Source organism: Leptosomus discolor, chromosome 11 (assembly GCF_034619465.1).
Source record: "Leptosomus discolor isolate bLepDis1 chromosome 11, bLepDis1.hap2, whole genome shotgun sequence".
Taxonomy (NCBI): Eukaryota; Metazoa; Chordata; class Aves; order Leptosomiformes; family Leptosomidae; genus Leptosomus; species Leptosomus discolor.
Genome location: NC_141401.1, coordinates 20,110,803 through 20,136,786, shown reverse-complemented (window position 1 = coordinate 20,136,786; position 25,984 = coordinate 20,110,803). Strand labels below are relative to the sequence as shown.

At 38.3% G+C, this 25,984-nt stretch overlaps 1 protein-coding gene across 2 annotated transcripts in view; it reads right to left on the bottom strand.

The window, feature by feature from the left end:
• The window catches only part of USP3 (ubiquitin specific peptidase 3), a 43,185-nt gene that overhangs the window by 15,112 nt on the left and 2,089 nt on the right, over nt 1–25,984 (bottom strand). Inside the window, exons 2-4 of one of the 2 annotated variants that reach the window (XM_086471566.1) lie at nt 11,243–11,303; nt 8,779–8,910; nt 1,355–1,438 (exon numbers count right to left, since the gene is read on the bottom strand). In XM_086471566.1, coding sequence (XP_086327692.1) covers nt 1,355–1,438; nt 8,779–8,910; nt 11,243–11,303 — 277 coding nt within the window. The remainder of the gene's footprint in view (nt 1–1,354; nt 1,439–8,778; nt 8,911–11,242; nt 11,304–25,984) is intronic. The other variant, XM_086471567.1, reaches the window with a different exon arrangement.

The following is a 25,984-nucleotide window of genomic DNA, read 5'->3' as shown; positions in this document are numbered from 1 at the left end:
AATACAGAGTTTTCCATAAAATTCTATCAGAAGAATCATCTAAGCCTTTAGAAAGACAACTCAAAAAAAATCAGGACAAAGTGAAGTTACCAAAAAAGAAAAGTATCTCACTTATGTATTATAGCTGACTTCTCTTAATTAAATAAAAATATATGAGGTTATAACATTTGTGTAATACTAATCCAAAGTTAGAAGAAGAGTTATTCTTTCCCACATCACTGGAAATTACTGGCCCCTCAATTCTACCAGTTTATGACTTCTCTCTAATCCAATAGCCAAATTATAACTTGTTCCAGATTTTATGGTGTGGTTTGTTGCGGTGGGTTTTTTTCCGTTTTGTTGTTGTTGTTGTTTTGGTTTTTTGTTTTTGTTTTTTTTTGTTTTTAAATTAAAAAGCCCTCCAAGTATTCAAAAACTGTCATTACATACAATAGAAGCCTCCACGGTTCATTTACCTACCAAAGAGCTAGATCTCCTAGACGTTTCCAAAACACTAATGTGCACTTCTCATTATGCTTAAACACCTTTACATCTTATTACATCCCTAAGACCACCATCAAAAAGAGAATAGAAAATAATGGAAATGTTTACATTACCTACAGAGTAAGTGACACACTTAACTTGGGGAACATCCAGAGACTTCCCAAAATCACAGCAGTTTCTTAGCAGGAGTCCTATTTGAACTCTGGGGCATTCAAATGTATTTGGAAGCACTATATTCACATTTCTACTTAGTACTATATGTAAGATTTCCAAGCAAACTGTGAAAAGACTATTTGCTATCTAGCACTGGCCACAGGATCTGCATCACAAAGGTTGTAATATCTACTTTTCAGTGGAACAGAGCCAGATAAAGGGAAAGGAAAAACATGTCTCTTCTGTACGAGATCATAAGCCTTCTTAATCTTTTTGTTTGGAAACCAAACTATGAAATTAATATGAAGACTACTTCTGCCTGCATTTGCTTCAATTTCTCTGCTTCAGAAACTTCTGGGTTTGACAAAACTATGATTCTGTTCTGGAAATTCTCTCCCATTTATATGGAAAAAGACAGTAATTATTGGCTAGGTAGCGAGAAAGTTAGCGGATATTGAAATTCCTGTATCACCATACACTGCTTATACAAGACTCACTGTGTAAGAAACAAAACATATGAGATCAGTCAAATCTATTTGTTCTGCACCTCTGCTTCTCAGTGATGAAAAGGATATTTAAACATACACAGTATTACACACATAGAAGGACCAAAATAGATATACTAAATACATATACACATAGAAAACAGAAATACCACTTAAATGATGAAATATTACAAGTCCACCCAACGCAGTCTTGATGTAAACAAACTACTTACTTTTCCAAGTTCTGTAGGTGCTCTCTGACCTTCTGTACCAGGCCCAGCTTGGTATCATTGACTACAAAATCATCACAGCGATAACTGCAAGAAAAACATCCATCAGAAAGTGCAAAGAATTTCAGTGAAGTACTCCAAAACAGTCATGCAAGCCTGCGTGTGGGAAGCACTGAAGCAATTCAGTGGAAGACCATGAGGGGAACGGGAGCACACCACCTGCATACTGAGTGCACCGCACCTACTAACCTCTAGGGTGCAAGAGGCAGGCACTATCCTATTACATGGTTTTTTCTTCTAGCTCAGTTCTTTGTTAGAAATCAGAAGCATGATGCACTACTTGACCCAATGCAGAACTCCAGTTCAACAAAAATTCAAACATACAGTGTAACCCAAAGCAGCATTAGGAGACAAACCATAGATTTATCAGAAAAGGTCAACTGACATCAGGTAAACAGAATACCAAGTTTTTACTAACGTATAGCCTAAATCAATTTAATACTGTGAAGCTATCATTAAAGCCTGAGGTGCTGAACAGATACCACATAATGTAAAAGTTTCTGCTATGGAAAAAAGATCAGGGAAGATGAATTAACAGATTATGTGATTTGTCCAGTCACACCAGAAGTCTGTGGTAACTCATACCTTGTGCTTTAACCGCAAATATCACTCAATCTCTCATATAGATTTTTATATATACAGAAACTCTTCTAGAACTTAAGCTAGCTTTTTGAGATTTTTCAGTGTAAGCCTGCAAAAGTAAGTAACTGAGCTGAAAAAGAGAGAGAAGCTGATCCCCCCACTGCCTCAAAGCAAATATGAAGTGAAGCCAAATCAAAACGGCCTCTCAGCACAAAGCAAGGGTTACAAAAGTCTACAATCCTATAACGTTCTACAAAGATCACACATTTCCCAAGAAGCAAAGATGTCCATTATAATTTAATATTCCAGCTGTGGGCTCCTAACACCTCATATAGTGCACAGAGCCAAAGGTTTCAGACCATTTCTAAGGGGGGGGCGAGGAGGGTCTTTTAGGCAATGCTGAAAAAAACACCATGTCTTATTTCACTATTTTCCTGAGTACATGCAAATCCACAGCACACATGTCGATTTGAAGAAATTAAAGGAGAGAGTAGCAAACAAAAATGTCAGAAGGAGAACACTGTTGCAAGATGGCATTAACTTCTGCTGCTTTGCTGTATTTTAAATCCCTGGCATTTCTTGCCCTCACAAAAAGAGGGAGTAGAGGTCCCAGAGTGATGTGGACCCTCTTATCCACACTCTTTCTTCCATTTCAGAAGGAAAGACAACACTGGCATATAGATGTGGGGTAGCAGAAAGAGGAGGGGAAGGAAGGACAAAAATCCCTTAAACTCAAGAAAGAAAAACGCTGCAGGCAGTGAGGAAGCCCAGCACCACAGAATCCACACCTGCACGAAGGTAAGCCAAGAATTCTGTGCAGCCTCCTCGAGTCTCTCTCAAAGGAGGCAGTCAGTGGAGCAGCAGCCTTACTGCTGTGCACAGGAGCTGCAGAAGACATTTCATACTCCTCTTGCAGGGTCAGCCAAGAGCTAGCTCAAGAACTAGATAACATGAGAACAGGAAGGTAAGAACAGACTTAACATCACCTGCACCAGCTCTTTTGAGAGCACTCCAACAAACAGGGAGCAGGGACACATCACAACCTCCCCCGTGTCCCACAGAGGTAACTCAGCTCTGAGCACCGTTTGTCAGCCCTGTGCTTACTGTGAAGCATCAAATTGCAGCTTCAAATTCTGGCAGGCAACTGAATGCTTCCCGTGAAGAAAACTAACTTACTTTGGATATGTTTAATATCAGAACCGTAGCTATTTCTTTCCTTTCCCTTTGGCACACGATTGACTCAAATACATCCTCATCATCTTAGGTTACTCCTCTGCTGGAGCAGATCTGTGCTTGGCAAGTTAATGAAGCTATTGCCTTCTGGCACAACTGGAATGTACAACATTCTTTGTTGCACAAATCTGCGATGTAGTTCAAAGGCAACAGTATTGCTAGTGTTAATTCAAACACCGAATTCCTGAAGAGACTACGGAGTAGAGAAAGAAAAGGCCTTTGCCACCAAAGGGGTCTGTAAGACCAGTCTGTCCAGGAGCTCTGTTGATTGTTGCCCCTGAGAAGAAAAATTAATATAGCTCTCAGGATGTCCAAACACTGAACACAGCTGTTACGGATACTTATGCAAGATCTAGAAATTATTAAGATAGCTATTGCCAGTAATATATATATATATTTTTTTTTTTTTTAAGATTGCCACAGATCTGGTTAGTTTGGGAGGGGGAAGAAGTCTGTAAACATGCCTTTTTTTTTTTTTCCAGCCATGTTTTAGGCAGTCCTATTCAGCTTTATCAGCCACCTGCAATTACCTAATGCAGTGTTTCCTGCATTTGCCACTTTCACAGGACACCACACCTCAAGGACAACCATCAGAGCAAACTACGCAGGCCAGCTTTGCCGAGAGGTAGATATGGTGCAGGTGGATACAGTACAGTCCAACTCCTCCTCAATACCAAGCGTTAACACTCCCCCAGGTAAACTAGGACGATTACATTACTATTCTAGTTGTGTAGCTGCTAACACTTCTAAACAGGGAATGAAAGCAGATGCAAGCTCACTGAAAGCATCTAAGCCAACTTATTGCTGAAAGATGATTTAAGACTTGCTCCCATGCTCCAAAGATCGCGTTAACCTTATTTTTAGCCTGATCTCATGTACCAGTTACATCTTTACATAAAATCACAAGTTAGCACTTTCCCCAAGATGAAGGAATAAAACCAAGTACACCATTAATGTCAAGGTCCTTGCAACACTGGAAAAGTAATTTGAAGATTCGCTTAAAAACAAGACAAGCTTCTTCTATTTCTTTTCAATAGGAAAGTTTTTTAAACCACCTCCCCTGCAACACTGAGGATTCAGCACTACTACTAGGAACAACAGTACTACTACCAATCTATTTTGGATAAATGAAGTAAACCGTATAGGAAGGAGTTCATGCTTCCATAGCTTAAAATTTGCTAAGGCCACAAATCTTAAATGTAAACTGCTGAGTGACTTCCTACAGGTGAAGCTGACATTCAAAACAGGTTTCATTTGTGATCCTCAGGATTATCGCAAATTAACTATACACCTTTTTGCATACAGCAGTTATACTATATGCTTTTAACAGCAATTGTACAGAATAAATTCTACACTTTGGGGAGGGTCCCTTATATGGGACAGTATTTTCCTCTCTATACGCTTTCTATTTTTAGCACCTCTGCCACTTCCAAGGCCTGGTCTGTTCTGGCTTCCTTTGCTGCTAAAATGGCAGCAAGCCAGTGAATCTATGCACTGCTCCGAGGAACACTTACATTGCTTAGTGCTGGCCCTTTCAGTATGTTACAGAACTTCACGTTATGTTCAAAAGCCCTGATTGGATCTGAAGAGCTACAGGACAGGAAGAATTAAGAAAATTAAGAAAAAGTTTCCTTAGTTGTGCTCACACCTCATATGAGTAACCTAAGAACTCAAGTTTTACTGTCTTGATAAAAACCTTTTCACCTTCTTTAATTTCCATTGACTATAGAATGCAAAATAATGGTCCTAAGCAATCTCATTTTCAGATGCTCATGCACTAGCACAGTAAGTCTGGTTTTTAAAACAGAACCACCATCACAAAAAGAAAGACTAAAAAATAATTTTTTTAAGTCCTTGGCACTTGGTAATTTTTACATCAGGCTGAGGGACAACCACCATGGGGGGGACTACAGGGACATGAGCACAACCATATCCCTTTAAGAGATACCAAGGGAGCTAATGGGTCAGAAAGCTGACCTGCAAGTTGTGTCTGGGATTACATGAACACGGGAAACATATTATGCAAATACATAAATAGGGCAGCCTTTCTTCTTCTGTGCTAACCAACTGACTGTGCACTAGCACACAGAAAACAAATTTACAAGAGGTGTCTTTCAGAAAACGTATTTCTGAAAGCAGGCTTCTTACACATATCATTCTACTTCTCATGCACAGAAAAACAACCACTAACACAGCAAGAGAAAGCATGGTATGATAGCTTGAAGAGAAAAAAAGATCTGCACTTGTTTGTGCTTAGTACTTTAGAACTAACCAAAAGGATGATTACCTCCAAAAACTGGGATGGAGGAGTCTGTTTTTCTCAGTGTTTAGGGTCTCAAACACCATTCAGTCTGAAGATTTAGTACTGCATCTACTGTCTCAAGTCACCAAAGAATCAAGAAGACAGTTGTACTCATAATAAAAGACAAACATTCTCTCAACTTTTCCACTGTAAAGACCGAACAGGTGAATACCAGGACATAAAAGAAAGATCAAAATCCTCTGGAAAGCAAATCCCTAGTTGCCCAATACTTAACGATACCTCAAGCATGCCTGTGTTTTTCAAAACATTATCAAATTCACAAATACGATAAAAACCTCATCTCAGATTAAAAAAATAATAAAACTTAACCATTGTCCCACCAGAACTGAAATATTTTCCTTTCAAAGCTACGTTGAAAGCTTTTGATCATGTAAGAGAAAACATACACACCTAGACTTCCACACTGAAATGCAATTACAGGAACCACTCACTTGGATCTGGTTTGGGTTTATAGCACATGAACTACAAACAAAATTCCATAAATCATGGTAGTGTCAACAGTCACAGAGTATTTCTTCCCCTGGACTGACAAGAATAGCTATGGCAAACCCTGAACTGTGCTCTCATGACTGCAGCAAAGCTTATGACACAGCCAAAGAGAAGCACAGGGTTAAATGCCTTCTGCTTAGAAAAGAGCCCACACAGGCCTGTGCACTACAAATATCATGCATTGTAAGGAACCCGGTAAATTGGGATCCATAGGATAAAAACAGAACAAGAGTACTCTACTCAACTCTCTGCAGAAACCAAAATCGTAAATGAAAACATAAAAGCCAGCACTGCATCAAAATATTTCCATTATTTTTACAGTAGAAGTAAAATTCAATTAAGTCTTTGGATATATTTTCTTGACTTTCTAATTATTGAGGATGCACACATAGCTAGCACAAAATATTAACCTTTAAATAAAAGTTCACTTAAATGAAACATCATTGCATAATCATAGCACTGCCTACTGGATTCATGTCTACACTGAAGAAGCTAATGAATACCACTTCAAAATTCCATCTCCACAGTAGCTTGTTATGACTCAAAGTCACCTAACTATTTGCTTTAACTGCCAAGCACTACTTGATAGCAGCCTCTCTGGTACTGTCTGAAATAAAGGTGGAAAAGTTAGTCTGAATGCTTTCTGCTTCATCTTCACACACCCAAGTTCATTTCCACTAAAAAACTCGGTGCAATAACAAATCCAGGTATCTTTTTCTGATTATCAGGTGGGAAAAAAATGAAATGCCCTAAATGAAAGCAAAGATGCACTGCTTTTGAAATTTGTTTAGCTTCACATTAGCACCGGAGAGTTATAATTCACTAGCAAATTATACACAACTGGAACTCCCCCAGGCAAAGCTCTCTACAATTAGTTCCAGTTCATCCATAGATGACTCAGCCTTCTACTTTGATTACAGCAGAAAAAAAATCACCTGCTCAACCGCTTCTCATCTGTCCTACCACAAATATGCAGTGAAACACCAGAAGCTTCCTAAGTGTGTACCTACCTGCTCCTCACAAGCATAGTTTGTTTCAGTAATAGATCCCACAGTCCCCAGTTTGGCTATCGCCATTTTGCAATGTTCATATTGGCCTTGGGATAAGGTCAGCAGGGTGCTCTGACTTGCTAGTGTAACTCATCAAGCCTCAGCAAGTTGCACATACTATTTGTCACAGTAAAGGGAGATATAATCAAAACTTAAATACCCTGTTAAAATTCCTCCACCCATTATTACCTTCAGAGTGACTAGAAGACAGGACGTACTTCAAACAAAACAAAAAGCCACAACATAGAACTCAGTTGTTAACAGCATTAACCAGGAAAGTGGAATTAGCTTCCCATAGGTGTTCCAGTCCTGGTAACCTTTGCACATATATCACTTAGAATAATGTTATGTTTTTCTAAAGTTTTCACACAGGAACAGATAAAAATGCTGGTTAAATAAAATGTAAGTAGAACCAAAATCCCCGTACATTACAAAGCTACTCAAACCTTTCTTCTGTGCTTAACATCCGTACAGCCGCACACACCACCTTGAATAATTCTTTAATTTCTCCAAACAAAATTTCTTCAGATGAGACCACTTAACTGTGAGTTTACTTGCAGGGAATAAAAATATTTATTACAGAAGTATTCATCATAAACAGGATACCTCAAACTGGATACCCTAACTTCAGCAAACAGATTTTTCCCTGATGAAGTACACAAAAGATACCCAAATATTTGAACAAAATACCCATCAGCAGAGCTATATACTCAGTAATTTTACAAGAGCATAACGTGGATTTCCCCGAGATGTGCAGTGTTCAAATCCTGCACTGCCACACCACACAAGTAACGACATATGTGGGAAAGCATGAAGCTAACAGGAAACGTGGAAGCAGCTGTCAACAGTTTTGCTTAGGGGTGAAGAGGACGGAAGATGCTGAACACACAAAAGCACTGCTTTCAACAGACTTCCAGTCTTGGCTCTCTGAGTAACAAGGAAGATAAGGAACCCGACATTACCAACATAACTATTAAAGCTCCCTAAATGGTGCTCATATCTCACTGTAAAAAACTGATACAACAAATCAGCCCAGGCCATTCTTTTTTTTTTTTTTTTTTTTTTTTTAAAAAAAAGAATCACTGCTGATTCTGCTACTGAATCTTGCCAGAGAGTTGATGCTGCTTTCCAACAGGATCTATCACTTTCCCAAACTCATACAGGTTGCACCAAATCTTCAAAAGACAGCCACCTTTCTTTCAGGGTGAAGAATAAAATTAATATTGGAAAACTCCCCAAACAAAACACACACACCCCTCAAGTTCACATATCTCAGGCAGGAACTGTAGTGTATTGCTTTATTTTCTGATATTCTGACAAAGAAAGGATATGTGAAAGGCTTGCTAATTTGATGAAAGAAGTAACTACAACCAAACAGCAGCTTTTGCAATTAAAAAGTTAGGTTCTCACCATACCCCAAAGTAAACAGAAGCAACTCCAAACCACATAAACAGCATTTATTTTTAAAAGTTTCAGCTAAGTCATTTGAAATGCGGGAGTTTAGCTGCAACCAGTGCTACAATACACATGCAGAAGCAGAGGTTATTTCCTAATTGTTTTCAAATAGCCAGGTCTGGAAATCAAGAGGTGAAGTTCTCAAAAAATTGTGTAATATAATGCTTCACAAGAGTCTGAAGTTTGCACTTTCTAGCACGTAAGAAGTTACCAAATTACAGCATTTAAACCCTTACCAGTATGTACTGTAACTACTGCAATCCATACACACAGTATGCTGAACTTTCTCTTGTTTTTCTGTTTTCTTATGATTGGTCATAGGAATCTGTGCATCTTCATAATGCTTTTTTGCATGGCCATTCACATATCTAAAATGAACAAAAAACAAGAAGTCTTACACTTTTAAACAGCTACTTAACTAGCATTCCCTGAAAATAAGAAAAAAGGCAGCCTAGTAAGCATGGAGTATTTATAGAAGCATTAAAATAGGCAATTCACCTGTGTGAAAACATTGGTTACATTTTCTAACTTTTTACCCCTTTATTCTCCCACATTGTCCAAAGTAATCCCTCCACCCACTTCATATTGTGGCATCCTTGTACCCCACCCCAGGATGCAGGCCCTTAACAGACTGATGCCCCTTCACAACTGAGAAAATCATTAGCTCCCTTTTTCCATACCTGTAATGTGGTTAGTTCTCCTTATTGCTTTCCCATATACTTTTCTTACAGCTCTACTTTTTTCTCCACCCAGCACTCACCATGTTTGCCATTACTTTTCCAGTGTGCTGACCCCCATATGAAAGCACATCTATTTTAAGCTTTGCTATTGTGCGACACAATTTACTATTAGAGCATTCTATGTTTTATAAAGTTCATCAGTTGGAAGGGCTCTAGGCCTTGAAAAATAAGTCTAAAATCCTATAGCTCTTTTGCATTTTCACACTCAAAATCTGAGATCTAGAAAATTAGGCATGTTTAATAAAAACAGCATCTTTACAAATGCAAGAGCCCTAAGTATCAGCTGAAAATCATTAACACTTAGAAGTGCATAGCCAGACCTCAGGTGAATTCCCTCCTCCCACTTCTGGCTTGTTGAACTCTGCACTGCTTACTGACAGGAACACTGCCCATGCTCCACAAGAAGGTCTTTGTATTCTACACTTGTTCTCACATGCAGGTACAAACAATCCTGCCAATGCAGCTGAGCTAGTCAAGGCACTGAAGCCACGGGGTTACCGACATTGCTGCACTGGCAAAATCCTGCAACAAGCACGTCATAACCTGACTGAGACAGTTGTGCTGGCAGGAGTTGGTTTTCTAACAGTGCAAACGACAGGTTCATAAAGCCGTGCTCCCACCAGAAATGCTCTGCTGCTCTTACGCAGTCCGTAATGTTCCCAATGACTCTAACCTGCAGGATGTACTTCAGGTGAAGACCTGAAAAGTTCTATTTATTTTCCTTTGATTTCGAACATTATCTGAACAAAAACACACACTGTGTGCTATCATGATCAAAAGCGCTCCCGTCACAAGGCAAATTACATTCTTCTCATTCAATTATTTTCCATCCTAAGGATGGGAGCAGTTAAAGTCAAAACAAACTGCATAAATAATGGACTCAATGCCTACTAACTGCACACAAGAAAGGTCATATGTAAACAGTAATAGTATTTTTTTAAAATAAGTAATAATTAAAATATTCCAAACTACTTATTTCACACCATCACATAACATGAAGTAGCTCCCTCTCTCAGCCTCATCAAGCACAAATCTATAAAATAAATTAATAAAAAGAGAAAAAAGGGGAGTTGTGCTGAAAACTCTGAATAAGAGACATTATTAAAATTGTGGCACTTGCTGCTATCCAGATCAAAGAAACATAACTTGGAGTTTATTGAATCCACTTTAAAAGACAAAGTCACTAAGTTTAATGATGCTTTTCCAGAATAAAAGCAGACCAGCACAGATGCTACCCTACAGATGAAAACATGTTCACATCTCAGATACTGTCTAAATGACAACACTAACTGTATTTCATCAATACATGCATCTCAAGTATTTACGCAGCAGCAAATTTCTACAATTATCCTGACATACAAATAACATCATTGACTGTATCATTCCTTTACAAATTCTTTTGGTGTACTTCAACTAATGTAGAAAAAAACCCCAAACAGGCGTACTCTGAAGGAATTCTGACGGTAGCTCATCCTTATATGTTATGGCTGCCAATAGCTTTGTTCCAAAACTACACTACAGTACATTTAAGGTATTTTCTGCCTGCAGCACCTGGACAGTTCTGTTTTTCTCAAAATAAGATGTGCCAACTTTGGATTTGTGGGTTTTCAAGAATTCTTATTGCTTTAATTTTATTACAATAGAAACATCCTTTACAGAATGGAACTTGACAATAATCAGCTGAATTAGCAGTCCTCCAGGCACTTTTTGAGCTGAGCAATCACATTCACCATACACTTTTCTTTTGGGGAAAAAAAAAAAATGATCTCTGGACTCTCATAAGGTAGTAAAGAACTGTGTTTAGTATAAACATACAATGTTAAATAAGATCATAAAAGGTTTATTTCAGGGAATTACAAGGCATTCAGAAAATTTTGCATGAACTACCTTAGACTCAAGCAACAAAGGAAAAAGATAAAGGTCTAATTAAAAGATTTGCACACTAATAGTTTGTACCCACCTTCCACAATGGACACTTGAGCACGTCAGACAGACCCACGGACTTTTGTTTGACCGGCACACTATAAAAGATTAAAAAAAAAAAAAAGTGTCAAATGAATTGGCTCTGATATTTCAGTTGTGTAACATCCTGAGTGCCAGCAAGAGCTCTGCTGACTCCACCTTAGCAGTACAGTTATATAAAACAGCCAGTCATGCTCATTAACCTGTACTAGGGACTAAACCAACCGACTGAAGAGCTATTGACACTAAAGCACACTAGCCACCTTCTGGCTTGGGTTTTAGTCGCAGGCTACACATTCACCTGCTACTTTCCATGAAAAATTTAATTTCTTTTGTTTGTACTGCAGCCACACGAGGTCTACTTGATTTTTTCTTAGTTATACAAGAAGCCATTTAAAGAAGATATTGCAAGAAAGCCTGGCAATCTGATAAGCACACAGAATAAATTACTGTGCAATGCATGATAATATACACCATTTGTACAATACATATATATACCTACGCCACAGTGCTCGGAAAGTCTCTATCCATAAAGATTTTACTCTTTCAGTCACACTCAAGAAGATGAAACGTTAAAATGTACCACAAGTGCTGTGTTTTGTAATCCATTCCAGACATCAAAGGATGTTATTTAAGTTTTCAGCTGTCTTCTATGTCTAGAAAACTTGAATTAAATAAACATGTATGCTTTTAAGCTAAAGGGCTTAAAGGTAAAAAACAGCAGATATTAGAAAATTATGAAACACCATCCCAGGCTAGACCCACAGAAATGGGATATTCCAAATCCCACCCCAACTCAGCAGCAAAGTCTGCAAATTCAGATTAGAAACAAAACCTCAATAAATAACCCATGTACACAGAACACAGTAAAACAGGCAAGCAGAGAAAAATTTCCATTAGTCAAGTCAAGAAAAAGTGTATGCATCTTTAGAAACAATAGCACTTTTAGAACTACAACTAGATCGATATTGAACTCTCAAATTTTGAGAGGAATTCTGATGTGGATCATGTCACTGAAGGAGTGATGCTATGATATACAACGCTCAGATCTGAATGAAGTAAAATTGTTAACAGCTATCCATTACCATAGAACTTACAGAAATAGCATTACACTTCCAAATACCCAACTAACATGAGAAAAGAAAATTGAAATGCTACGTGCACTTCTGCAAGGAGAGAACACAACAATAAAAAGACAACTTCAATTATCCCAAAAATACAAAATGGTACGATGCCACCTGGTTTTTCTACATGCTATAAGTAACCGCTTCTTGGAGCAGCCAGTCAAGAGAGTCACAAAGGAAAACCAAGACATCAGAAACATGAGAGTCTGTAAGGCCAGGGGAGAGAAGGGACAACAAGAAGAGGATTAAACTCTAGCATATGTGTAAATTATTTATATTGTTATTTATTGTGGAAAAGTTTGCGAACAACCTTCCTGTCTGGAATCACACCTTAGAAAAAGCAACTGGGGAAACTGAAGCATGCACAGGAGCTGCTCCAGGGCAGGATCACCTGAGCAGGCTAATTCAGGACTTTTAGCAAAACTCAAAAAATAGGTTCACCAAGCTACAAACCATGGTACATACCAGAGAAGACCAAGTATTACCAGAGAAAAGCAAGCTAACAGAAGTGAAAGAAGTTTCTTTATCAAATTAAATGCTGATTAAGAAGAAAAATCAAGGAGGGGGGCAATTTTTAATTGGGAGAAAATTAACTAGCTTAGTTGTTTAGAAGCTTTAGTACACTTTTACACCATTATATTTCACCTTTTTTTATTTAAATCAGAGTGAAAAATAAACTAGCTAACACTGCTTCTTAAAGAATTGTTTGTGGATTTGAATTTGTTATTAAAAATAGTTGTATTTCAATTCACATTCCCAATGCAAGGAATGTTGAAAACTAAGAATTTTACTGTGTTCATCGGGAAAAAAAAAGCACATTCCACAGAAACATTATTTGAAATAACTACTTTAAACTCTTTAGTAAAGACTTCAGAGTTGTTTTCTTCAACTGCTGCAATTAGTACTTTACTTGAGAAACACAGTTTCTCACATGTCTCAGTTTTCTGGTTTTGGTGTTCCAAAATCAAATTTTCCTATTTCTAAAGCTGATGGGTTCCCACAACTGTGATGGTCATCTTGCAATAGAGGACAGCCAGGTAGGGTTTGCATTTCAGATTAGAAAAGTGGAAGAAGTTTGTCTAATCTGACCAAACATTAGCAAGAAAACCAGCATTTGGCACTGGCAAACAGAAGAGAAAGGGAAGACCTTAAATAGCCATCATCAGTTAAAAACAGGCTAAATGGACCACCAGTCTCACCTGATGCAACTTTATTTTCCTGAACTACACAAACAGAGGTAAAAAATTAACCAGAAGGAAAGAGAAGTCAAAACCATTCATGCACTTAAACACCGATTAAGTGCCGCATGAACAAACCACTACCCTACACTTTCCTTGCCATGAACCCAGAACAGTTTCCCTTGCATCAAAATCCCAGCAGAAATCTCCCACTTTGAAATAACATTTTTGCTTTTACTATGTTATCATCTGTAGACAGAACCGGTTCTAAACTACTACGTCAAAGCACTATGCTGCAAACTATTATTCTTACTTTCCACCACATGCCAGATAATTACAATTTCACATTCAGGTATTTAAACTATCTGCACTGCTTGCTTGTCAAGTGTTATACTGAAGAAGTGCTCGTTCTGCAGAGTTCAAACCAGGTTTAAGTCTTAGGCACAAAGCCAGCAAACAAGTCCACCAACTCTGCACAACGCCAAAAAGACAGTGTCCACTAAAATTTTCCATCTTTCATATCAGGGAATAGGAAAAGATGGCTCATTTGTTTGCTTTAACTGTTAGGCAGAACTTTGCTCCAATTGCATCATATTAGAAATGTGTAGTTTATCTTCTACACAAACATCTCCTCCCACAAAGAACTCAAATAACATGGATGTGACTTCCACTAAGATTAAACACAGAAGCCAGTATTAAATTTGTGACCTAAAGTTGCTCTGTTCCAAGAGGATTACACAACTGATTTTTTTAAAGGTTGCTGAAGATTGCACTCTGTATTTCTAAGGCTGGCTCAGAAGATGCCTGCATTAACCACATTAAAAAAACTTAATTATCTGTTTGTTACACCTTGTTTAGTGGTATATGGGCTAAGGAAAGCTGGCTGCTTTCTCAGCCTCAACTAAAGTAGCTACTGCAATGGTTACCAACTGCCTCATTTTGCTGCATTTTTAGAATAGCTCAAGTGGTTAGGCAAAGAGGATACTAACATGTCAAAACAGAAGGGAAAGCAAATCCGCAACGCCACGATGTTGTCTGAAGCAGTAAGTCATTTGCCATTTTACATCAATATCTGCTCATTCAGAAGCTTAGACACATAATTTTTCATCATGTACTAGGAAGGGGAAATACTGTCTTTTACAGAACGATTTCTCTAAGTGAAATCTGAATACTCATTTGTTATACAGCCTACAAAGCCCTCTGTAAACGCAGAGGAGTATCAGTCCATCGCCAAGACAGCCAACAATCAAACACCACTACATACAGACTCATATATGACTATGGGAACATTCAGAGACATCCCTCCAGCTTCCACTTTCTGTAAATCATCCTGATAATTTTCATCAAGTTACGCCAAGTAGAATGCACCAGATATGGCTAATCAGTCTGGCACTCTCATCACAGGGCCCCCACCCCATCTTACCCTCAGGATCACTCAGATAGGTACTTCTGAATCTTGACTCTTTCTTCTTATTGAGAACTGACTCCAAGTGCAGTCCTGTGAAGCATGAAAGCTCTTGGCAAATAGTGTATTCCTTACAGAACAAGGCCACAGATTTCCACTTTAGGAAAGTTACAGCTATGTAAAAGTATACAAACAACCTGTGAAACTAATAGTTCTGTTTAAATAGCAGGCTGCATAATCTAGAAACTGGCAAAAGAAAAAAGAAGCAGAGGAGACAAACAGGAAACAGTTTCTGTAAGGCAGCCAAGTTAAGCAACCTGCAAGATACAGTGTCCACCAGAGATCTGGCAGCGGTGCAGCCATGTGATCAATGCAAACTGCGGCCTCGCCAGTCACAGAAGGACAAGTGACCTGAGGCCACAGCTACTACAGAACTGTGCTTACATCCAAGCTTTAAAATAGTCCTTTATTACATCACTAAAGAAAAGGCCACAAAATATCAGCACAGTAAGAGCAATACTTTGGTCCTTCTGTTAAGAGCACGTTGAATGGAAACAGATTGGGGTCATTAAACTATTTCCAATAGTCTCCACAGCCTTCACAAGACAGCCTGGACTTTGTTCTCAAAAGGAGCTGTACCAACACTACTATCTTACTTGTATAATTATATGGTTAAACTACAATAACATAATGACCTGCACAGAAACATCTTTGGACTAAGTGACCTTTTTTTCAGTTCAGTTTATCTTGACTCAGTAGGTCAGCTATACTGATACAAGGTAAACTGAAAAAGGTCACTGTTACTCCACTCAGCATCTGCACAAGGAACAATTTTTTCACAGCTGTGGCTGCACTGGTATACTGATACTGTGCTGAGCAAACTGTCCCACCAACATAAGCACTTGGTGACAAACACACAAATATATATGTTACACATGTACAGCATGCTGTATGTGCAGCATCTATACACATGCTATATGTATGTATACACACACACACGTATGTCTATCTCAAAAAAAAATACTAAAAGTATTCTAGAGAAATACTTTTCCTTTCCCATACCTTTAACTTCATCTTGCCTAACAATCCCTCAGTGCCCTGTTTAATTAAGATTGTAGAGTAACATTGTCCTGCTACCAATTTGCTCCTAAAAGAACCTGACAAATGCAACAAAGTCTCCATTAAAAACAGGTGAAGAAAACAGAAGCAACAATCTGCATACCAAAACCTGAAAGCCCTGCTTTGTGAAACACAGACCTCCTGTACGTGACACAACCGGCCTAAGCAATCAGACTAAAAGCTGCCTCCTCCAAAGATCTGGAAGTAAAGAGGAGAGAAACTTGCAAGCAAAAATCTTGGGAAACAACCACAAGTGGTGGGAATACAAAACTCCGTATGCACATTTAACCAAAACTACACAAACACCTTTAGTAATAACATCTCAAATGCAAAGTTTTTTCAGTCACAAGATTCAGAGTATTTCTCAGAGAGCCCACTTCCATTACACAGACTGAAAAAGGAAGAATGAGAGAATGAGTAACACAAGAATTTTATCAGCATAGATCAGAACTGAGCCTACTAGCCTTTACACCTTAGTCCCTTATGTCATTTTACTTACAGGCAAGGGTAAGACATCCCAAAACTCAGCCCTCTATACACGAAACTTTTAAGGTGACTTGACAAAACAGCTCGAATTAAACACCTGAAACTTCCCATACACAATATACATGAGATATCAGGCATCTGAGAGAGTCATCTATGAAAGCCAGTACTCTAAGTAGGGAATCGCTTAAGTTATTACCCTATGAGAAATACCAAGGGGGCAAACGTTTTGGATGTGGTCCCTCTCCTGGGCTTATGTGCTGCAGTTGCAAAAATGCTCTGCCTGCCACTGGAATTTACAGCTCTGGAACTCCCTCTGGATGCAAGCATAACATCTTTCCAAAGACTGAATAAATCAGCTGAGAAAGAGTCTCCGCGCAATCCCTCTTCATTCAAGGTGTGAATGCCTCAGGTTTAACACACACATCTCGCACCCTTGGAAGGCCTTCCTTCCAGGCTGCTCCTAAGTGCTGAGGGAGGACTGACAATTCCTGCTGTTCAAGATGGCACTTCCCACGAATAAGTATTTATTCAGGGGAACAGCGAGACAAAGCAAGAGGGAGCGCGAGTTTCACCAAGCCTAGCACTTACAGCTTTTGCCTAGGCTCCAGTCTCTGCAGCAAGGAATATCCATGCATTCTATATTCAAAATCCACCGGATTAAACATTCAGTCATCAGAACCAAGACTGAAACCAAGGATTTTCCACTTACAATGAACTGTCCAAATCACAACATTAGAGCACCATGTGTACTCTTTCCTTCTGGCCCATAAATTCAGTTATAAATCAGCACACATGATAGAACAGCTTCTCAGGGCAAAAAAAGTCTTACTCGTAACAGAATAAGATGGCAGAACATCTGGATACGTGCAGAATTGGACATTCAAGCACTGAAAAAACCACTTAACTAGCAGAATCAAAGACGCCTAAAAAAATACAGGTGTCCTGGAATAGTGTGTCCAGTTCTGGGCCCCTCAGTTCTAGGAGGACAGGGAACTGCTTGAAAGAGCCCAGCGCAGAGCCACAAAGGTGATGAAGGGGGTGGAACATCTCCCTTATGATGAAAGGCGGAGGGAGCTGGGTCTCTTGAGCTTGGAGGAGAGGAGACTGAGGGGTGACCTCATCAATGTTTATAAATACGTAAAGGGTGTGTGTCAGGAGGAGGGAACCTGGCTCTTCTCGGTGATGGCCAGTGACAGGACAAGGGGCAACGGGTACAAGCTGGAGCACAGGAGGTTCCACATTAACATGTGAGGAAAAACTTTTTCACTGTGAGGGTGGCAGAGCCCTGGAACAGGCTGCCCAGGGGGGTGGTGGAGTCTCCTTCTCTGGAGACATTCAAAACCCGCCTGGACGCGTTCCTGTGTGACCTGCTCTGGGTGGTCCTGCTCTGGCAGGGGGGTTGGACAAGATGATCTTTCAAGGTCCCTTCCAACCCCTGACATTCTGTGATTTTTACCCGCAGCATGTTAAAATCTCTAACAGGCAATATAAGTTACTTAGTACTAAGTACACATGTATTAACACAAATGATCACATTCTCAGTTTTTTACTTCACGTTCTTTTTTGCATTTTAAAAACGCAGTCGCTACAAGTATATATACATGCAAGATTTATTACCTGACCCTGTTGTCTGTTTACATTCAGGAGGAACCAAAAATACTTAAATTAGTATCTCAACTAAACATGATGGCAAAACCCTAAGAGCGGGCAGGCATTAACATACACAGAAGTGCACTAAGTTCAAGCAGAATGCTAACATTAATTTGTAATCTAGGAGTAAGTTCCAGAACTTAAATACCAAGTTAAACTTCTATGGTGGTTGATTGGGTTGGGTGTTTTTGTTTCGCGTTGGGGTTTTTTGGGGTGGGGAGTGGTGTGTTTACACTGTATATACATCTGGTAAAAGTATCTGCTCTACATTTTAAGAGCTTAAGGCTAGTCAATTCCAGATGGGTAACTGTAATGAAAGCCAGGTGACTGAAAAAGGAAGTAAACGTTACAAGAGTATTTTTTAAACCTTTGAGTAGGCTAAAGCTCCATTCTAGACAGAGAATGCAGGAAAACGGAATGTTATAGGCTTTGAAAACTAGAGAGATGTTAAGTGTAGAACAAGTCAGCTCTATTACTGTTTAGGTTTTAAAGAGTATTCTCACTTGTTTTCAAACTTCATCTCACAAAAAGCTCTTCTTTCTATCCTACCCTTAGTCCCACTACAAGAAGTTCATAAATGGAATGAACTTGTTCTAAACTGTTTGGTATTAGGAAAATATATATTCTATTTAACAATATTTTACACGTTTCATTTGTTAGACATCTTTATTGCCTATTTTAGAAAAACAGCATTCTAGTCAAAATGAAACCAGACAGAAGGGGAAATGAGTTTTAATTACACTCTTTAAAATGTTTTGTTTTAAAATCAGCTAACACCCACATACTAAGAGGAAAAGATAAGAAAAGATGAAATTTAAATTACATTGAAATCAAAGCAAGAGAATTTACAAGGCAGCAAGTTTCCTGGTAAGCATTACTAACAATACAAAAATGTTAACCATTCTTTCAGTATTTCATACCCTCATCACAAAGAGATGCATAATAAATAGAAGTCTCAACAGTATCAATTGTTAGCCTGACTCAAACCACATTCAAATGTAAGAGAATTCAGATAGACTTTGAAGAACATTTATAAAAACCCAAGCAAACTAGCCTCACTTTCCAGCTATGGAAAAAAAAACCACAGTTATTTCTTCTGCTATTATCTTTCAGCCAAAATCAGAGAAATTAAGTTTTTAGTGAGAAACCAAGCAAGTCACTTTGTGATAGTGAACTTATGAAATCAACTAAGATTTGTGCTCATGCATAACAACGGTACATGTGGTTTCCTCCTCTTTGTCTCAAAATAAAAGAATTGCTCAGTCTTACATAAGAAATTTCACAGACAGTTACAGTAAACCACTGTTACAACAGAAAACCATATATAATCCAGACAAACTAAACAGCTGAGTAAGAATAAAAAACATAGGCAGGTAACAATTTTCTGTAGAATACATAGGTCATTGAAGTCTTCAACACATTCCTAATATTGAAGAATGTTTGTCAGAGAACAATGTGATCAGCTTCATCTGCATGTAATTCACCTCCCTGGTTATGCTCAACGATATTGGCTTACAGTTCAGTATTTGACTATGCAATCAGAATTCCACACTGAAAAACTTGGAAGTCAAAAAATGCATGCTTTTTCATTTGCCTATATTCTTAACCCAGTAGTGGAAAAGCAGACAAGCAGGTAAGGAAAACTTCCTTCAACCAGTGTAAACAGACATGTCAGGTCCTGAGGAAGTGGTTAAACGAACTGAGGGGGTGTGGTGTGTGTGTGCAAAACCAGTCAGATCACCATCATCTATAGCATCTATATACAAAGACATATAAGACATAGACAGCATGCTGTGTTGCTTCTTTTATATGGCAAGTCACTTCGCACTACCTATCACCCACATAGATACTCAGCTCTCAGGCTACAGTAGGGCCATATTTTTTGGTAATTTAGTCTTTCTACATGTCAAGTCAAACCCTAGGTCAAGAAATGTCAGCAGTTGATCTTCCTGCTTATACCACATAAATCACATCCTACCTGATTAAAAAAAAAAAAAAAAAAAAAAGGAAAGAAAAAATGAAAGTACTGCACATCAGTAGCAAGCTTATTTTACTGAACAATCGTGGCCAAAAGCATTTTTTAAAAAAATTATTCCCTCTGTTTCTTCTTTACATTCTAAAAACAATTTCTAGTGGTTTGGCTACTTTGATAACTAATTAGTATCCAAATTTAAATACATACACACACACACATATATACTTACATATTTTAAAATCAAATGCTTTCTAGCCCTCACAGGAAAACAGATATTTTCCTTATTATAGTAGTAGCATGTCAAGAACAAAAAAAAAAAAGTTACTGAATCTTTATCTTAGAGCGAGACACATAAATATGCATTTTCAGACAGCAGCCAGAAAAAAAACACAGCAAAGCCAACAGTGTAATGTAATTTTTAAACCCTTAAGGAAAGGAATCTTCTTGAGTCAGCAATCAATCGTAGGTCAAAACATTCAAGCTGGAAATAGGAGGGAAAAGAGGAGAAAGACATCAAGAAGGCCTCTTGCTTTCTTTATATCTACTTATTTGTAGACCCCACTATTTCATTCCTACCTCCCCAACACTAGCAAAAGACACATTACTAGCCATCCCTGTGAACAAAAAAGAAAGAAAATAAATGTTCAGTAAACAAAAACATTACCAAATGAAAAATTTATGAACTGAAGGTTAAAAAAAATATTTTAGAAATGGTCATGGCTATCTTGAGAAAATACACCTGTATTTTGATGCGGACAAGCAGACGCTCACATTCACACAGAATCCTAAATGATATACCTACGAATTACCTTGAAAAATCAGTATCTGCCTGTTTGGTATTGATAAGGACCTCCAATCTCCACCCCCAAGCCTGATAGCACCTTGTCACCTTAAAGTTAAAAAGCTGTTTGCTCCCAGGATTGGGGGGTTGGGCTAATTTCCAGAAGAATCACCTTATTTTGCCAGGTTGCCTGTGGGTATTGTGGTTAGATTCAAACGGGTAATAAAGATCTATCAAAGACATTTCATAACTACATTTACAAGGTCCAAAATTATGCAAGATATTCCGGGGGGGGGGGGGGGGGGGGCAACTTAACCACTAGAGGATTGCTCTGACATACCAGTTAAGATTGCTGAATGATAAGTGTATTCATCATGTCCTATACAGTTTAAAACACCCTCTTATAATCAAAGAAATAAATCATTAAGGACACAAAATCCTACAGTGCTCCCATAACAATGATACCATAAAGCAATGAATACTTTATTAGATATAATTTCAATTCACTCTACAACAAAAACTGTTTCCTCCAATAATCTCAAAATAAAAATTGGAAAAGCCTTAACTAGTTTTCAGATCTAAATTTCTAATTAAGTTGCACTTTCTAACCTCCATGGATTATTTTAATTAATAGCCTTTAACCACTTTTTACTTAAATAATGACTGTTTGTTAAAACATAACACAAAGCATGAACAGGTTACTAAATCAAGTGAATGGCACTGATGAAATGAGAAATGGCTCAAAGCTGAATTTCATTCCAAACATCGGGTTTGTAACTTTCACTCCATGAACGTCAGACACAGATGCAACAAAGACATTAACCAGTCTAACTCTGTCAGCCTTAGCACCTTGCCACGATCAGAAAAACAAAGAATAATACATTGATCTTGTTTAACACCTGCACATCTTGAAGGGCTTGGGAAAGGCAGGTGAAAATTATCCTGCTTACGTTTAAATCAGCTGTAATGAGACCTGCACTAATCTGTGGATAAATCAAGAGTCTGCCATGCACACTAGTCTCTCTCCCCTACATGCTTGTGTGTGCCTTATACATCCCACTTCCACAATACCTCAGACTATCCTGTCTCCTTACTATATGGTACACTTTGAAGAGTCATTTCAAAACATCGATTTTTAGTTAGATCATGAAATACTTTGGAACAGTCAGTAGTAAAATTTGTCCTCCAAAGTTTATCTTCAAAGTCACCATGAAGATTAGATCCAGTTTCTAAACAAAGGCAATGTATTATATGTCTTACTACTTCCCTCTGAAGCACTTTCTTTCCTCAGCTAACGTTCAAGTTTTGTGACGGATTGTGATTTTGTTGAGTAGAGAGTATAGACAAATTTTTGAAAATAAAATCTAGAAAATATTAATCACCATCAATTTAAGTTTGACTGTTAAAAGAGACCAAGTATTTGAAAACAAAGACTCCCTGTTTTTGTAATTAAAAGGAAAATAAGGTCTAGCTTATGAGACTGAAATTGAGAGCCCCACCTCATCTCAATCAACATGCATATTCTAACAGAATCAGTTCCAAAGCACTATGCTCTATCACACAGGCAGACATAACTACTGCCCCCATGGTTAGCTAGTACATTAGTAACCAACATGAACAGAAAAAAAAAAAAAACCACCACCCCACCCCACAAAAAACTAGTTTTAAGGAAAACAAGACTCAGTCTAAAAAAAACCAAATCTAACAAGCTTTACTTAAAAAGACAGCCAGGGAATTAATTTAAGGAGATGTAACAACAGTTAGCATCTGTAGAGTTACTAACAAGCATTCCTGCACTGCAGTGACCCAGAGAAAGAGGTGAAAGACTACCCAACTCTGAAATTAAATTTCAAGTGACTGAATGGAAAAAGGTAAATTTTTTTACATACTTATTTTGTTGTTTAAATTTCAGAATAAATCTGGTAATTTCCAAGCCAAGTTTGTTTTCCAGACGCAGGGTGACAAACAGCCCTCACACATACAGACCATTAGGTCCACACGCTCTGCCCACGAGCTTACCCCAAGGCTACATGCAGCCGACTGAACAGAGTTTTTCACAGGAAGGTCCCACCTACCTCTCTCGAGTTTCACTGAGTTCTCTCTCCTCCTGTATTCTAGTAAGAATGGAAGGAGAGAGGAAATGAGGACCTCTAGTAATAAAAAAGAAAAAGCAAAAGGAGAGAGAAATACTCATAAAGATGGAGAAGAAACACTAACGAGAAGCTGAGATGAAAAGGAAAGCCAAGACAGTTAAAGCCTGCGCACCTGAGCTTTTACAGTGTATTTGTTTTGGCAGTGACTGCACCAGTCCAATGCCAAAAAACAGTGTGGCAGAACGCTTGTTATGTACCCCAATGAGAAGAGAACAGTGTAACTGATTTAATTGAGAAAATAAAAACTGGGGGGGGGGGGGGGGTGCAAACAGAAAACCATCAAAAGCAGTCTGACCCAGGACATTCATGTTCTTGGAAGTTCTCCTACTCGGCCCAAAACGTTTGCTCTCACTTATAAATAAAGCATTTTCAGTGATATTCTGGGTTATTCTAACTGAATTTACTTAATAATTCAGTAAATTCCTTTAAACACAGAAACAATGTCATTAATTCAGCATGCTGATTTCCACTACAATCACCATTCACTAGGCCCCAAACAGCTTCCTCATGCTACTCTCCCCGTAGTTTTTATGGTCAAGCGTCATCTGCAAATGCCACAACGTATGTTTCCGACCAACTGTGAAATTACAGCTCTTACTCCACAGAAGTTAGAACAAGAAACAGATGCCAGGCAAATATATTTAGCTTTTGCAGGAAATACTGGTCTACAGCCAGAGTTGCTCTTCACTATCTAACAAAATTATGTGATTTAAGAAAAAAACCTATTCAACTGACAGTGATCTGAAAAGCAACAGTTTTAACCATACCTCAGAAGTACAAACCCCCTTTAAAAAAAAAAATAAAAATCAACAAATCTCCATTTTGGCAGACTCAATCCTGTCTGTCTGTAGTTGTTGTTCTAAAGAACAAACTTCAAATTACACATTGAACAATCAACGAGTCCAGTGAGAACTAAGGAATCCTCAACCACTCAGAAAAAAAAAAAATGCTGGAAAAACTCTTCAGACTTACACAGGTGTGCTTAGAAGATTGCAATCTCACTTAGGCGAGGCATGGCTCCCTGTGGTTTCATGAGTCTATGACAAGTTGTTGAGAAATACCACATCTGAGCTGTTCCAGAGTACTTTTCATAAATACATGATTTGCACAACAGTGCTGAAGGTGTGGCACATCATACAAATTCAAGTGACTCAGCCTGCGACACTCTGCAGTCTTGCCAATGCCCCCAGCTACTCTGCTTCGAACTTCAGCAGCAATTTCAGAAATCAAAGTGCATGGGAAGACTGCACTCTAATCGGAATTAGCAGACATCTGCATGCAGTATTTCACGTGACAGCACTGATTAAAAGCCATTTTCTGTTTCTGTAAAATTTCTACTTCATATATTCATCTCCTCTTAAACATCCAATTACAGTACCACCACCACCACCACCACCAAGCTGCCTCTGGATCTGCAAAAAGGCATTCTGTGCTCTCTTTTGATAATCTTTTAAAGGTCCTCAAAGTAAATGTGTGCTGATTTCCACATCACTTACTGTAGAAAGCACGCTTGACTGGACTAAATACTCAGGGGAAAGCATGCCGATTTCTAAACAAGAGTGCTTAAACTCTCTGACTTCCAAACCACAAAACAGTAACATAACAGTCGTTCTAGAGACACTTAAAAATAAACATACACCATTACTCTTTAATTTAGAGCAAAAATGTTCATACTTCGATCAACACAGTTGTTGTCAATGCTTTCTCTTACTGCTTTTTTAAGAGACTTCCTCCATCACAAAACCTCCACAACTCTGTCAGGTAGCTTCAAGGGGAACCGATTTAGGCCAAAAGAGCATTTCAGGCTGGCGCATACGCTCCTCTAATCAATTCCCTAACTTCAGTAAGGCTGAAGTCAGCGAATATCAGCCAAATACCAGCCTCAAATGCAACAGCCCTCCATTATACAATGACACAATACCCAATATCAAATAACAATATTCGAAAGTGCCTCCATATTACCCTATGAAGTTATTGTTGCAGTTAGGAGAGTTTTTGAGGAGAGGGGAGGAAGAGGTACTTAACCAACATGCATCACTCAGCGTGACAATTCCAGCTCCCCAAATCGAAGAAACACAAGATAATGATAAAAATAGCCACTGGCAGCCTGAGCGAAGAACTCGCTCTCCAACCTATTCCGCAATGTTTTGCTATCACTGGCACATCACGTGGCTGCCAGAAAGCTTCCTGTATCAGTATCTTCACTTACTCTCCTTTTCTGGAAAGGTCAGCAGCGACTCAGAACAGGACTAACGACAAGTTCAGAGTCATTTTAAGGCAACGTGCTTGATGAGACGCCTTATTATTACAGACTGCGGAAAATTACCTTCTAAATATTTTTCTCCAACTGAGGCAACATCAACAACAAAAAGAACTAAGCCCACAGAGCCTTAGAAAGCAGCATCAAAAGCAGTAGAAAATGCATTAAATTTTGACAAGATATTAATTTATACACAGCATTTTCTCTGCTTAATTTTTTATTACCAAGTTGCAGCAAAACCAGCAAATAAGAAATAGTATTTATTGTGAATTGACAGAAACAAGTATCATGTATCTTTAAAAAAACTAATCTCACTAAAATAGACACAAACAAGAGACAGTACCCTAAATACCCTTAGGGAGTTAATGTAACAATAATCACATATCACTAGCTGGAACCGAAAAGGGAGGCACTGCATTTTACTATACTAGTAGGAATGCAAAATTCATTTTTAAAAAGAACAATTTTCATTTGTTTTAAATTAACAAAAGCCTGATGTTTATTCATGGCAATGTTTTAAATTCAGTGTCCCTACCTTTTTCCTCTAGCCTAGCTTGTTAGGAATTCAACAGTTACCTATGCGAGTACTGTGTGACTTATTACCTTTAT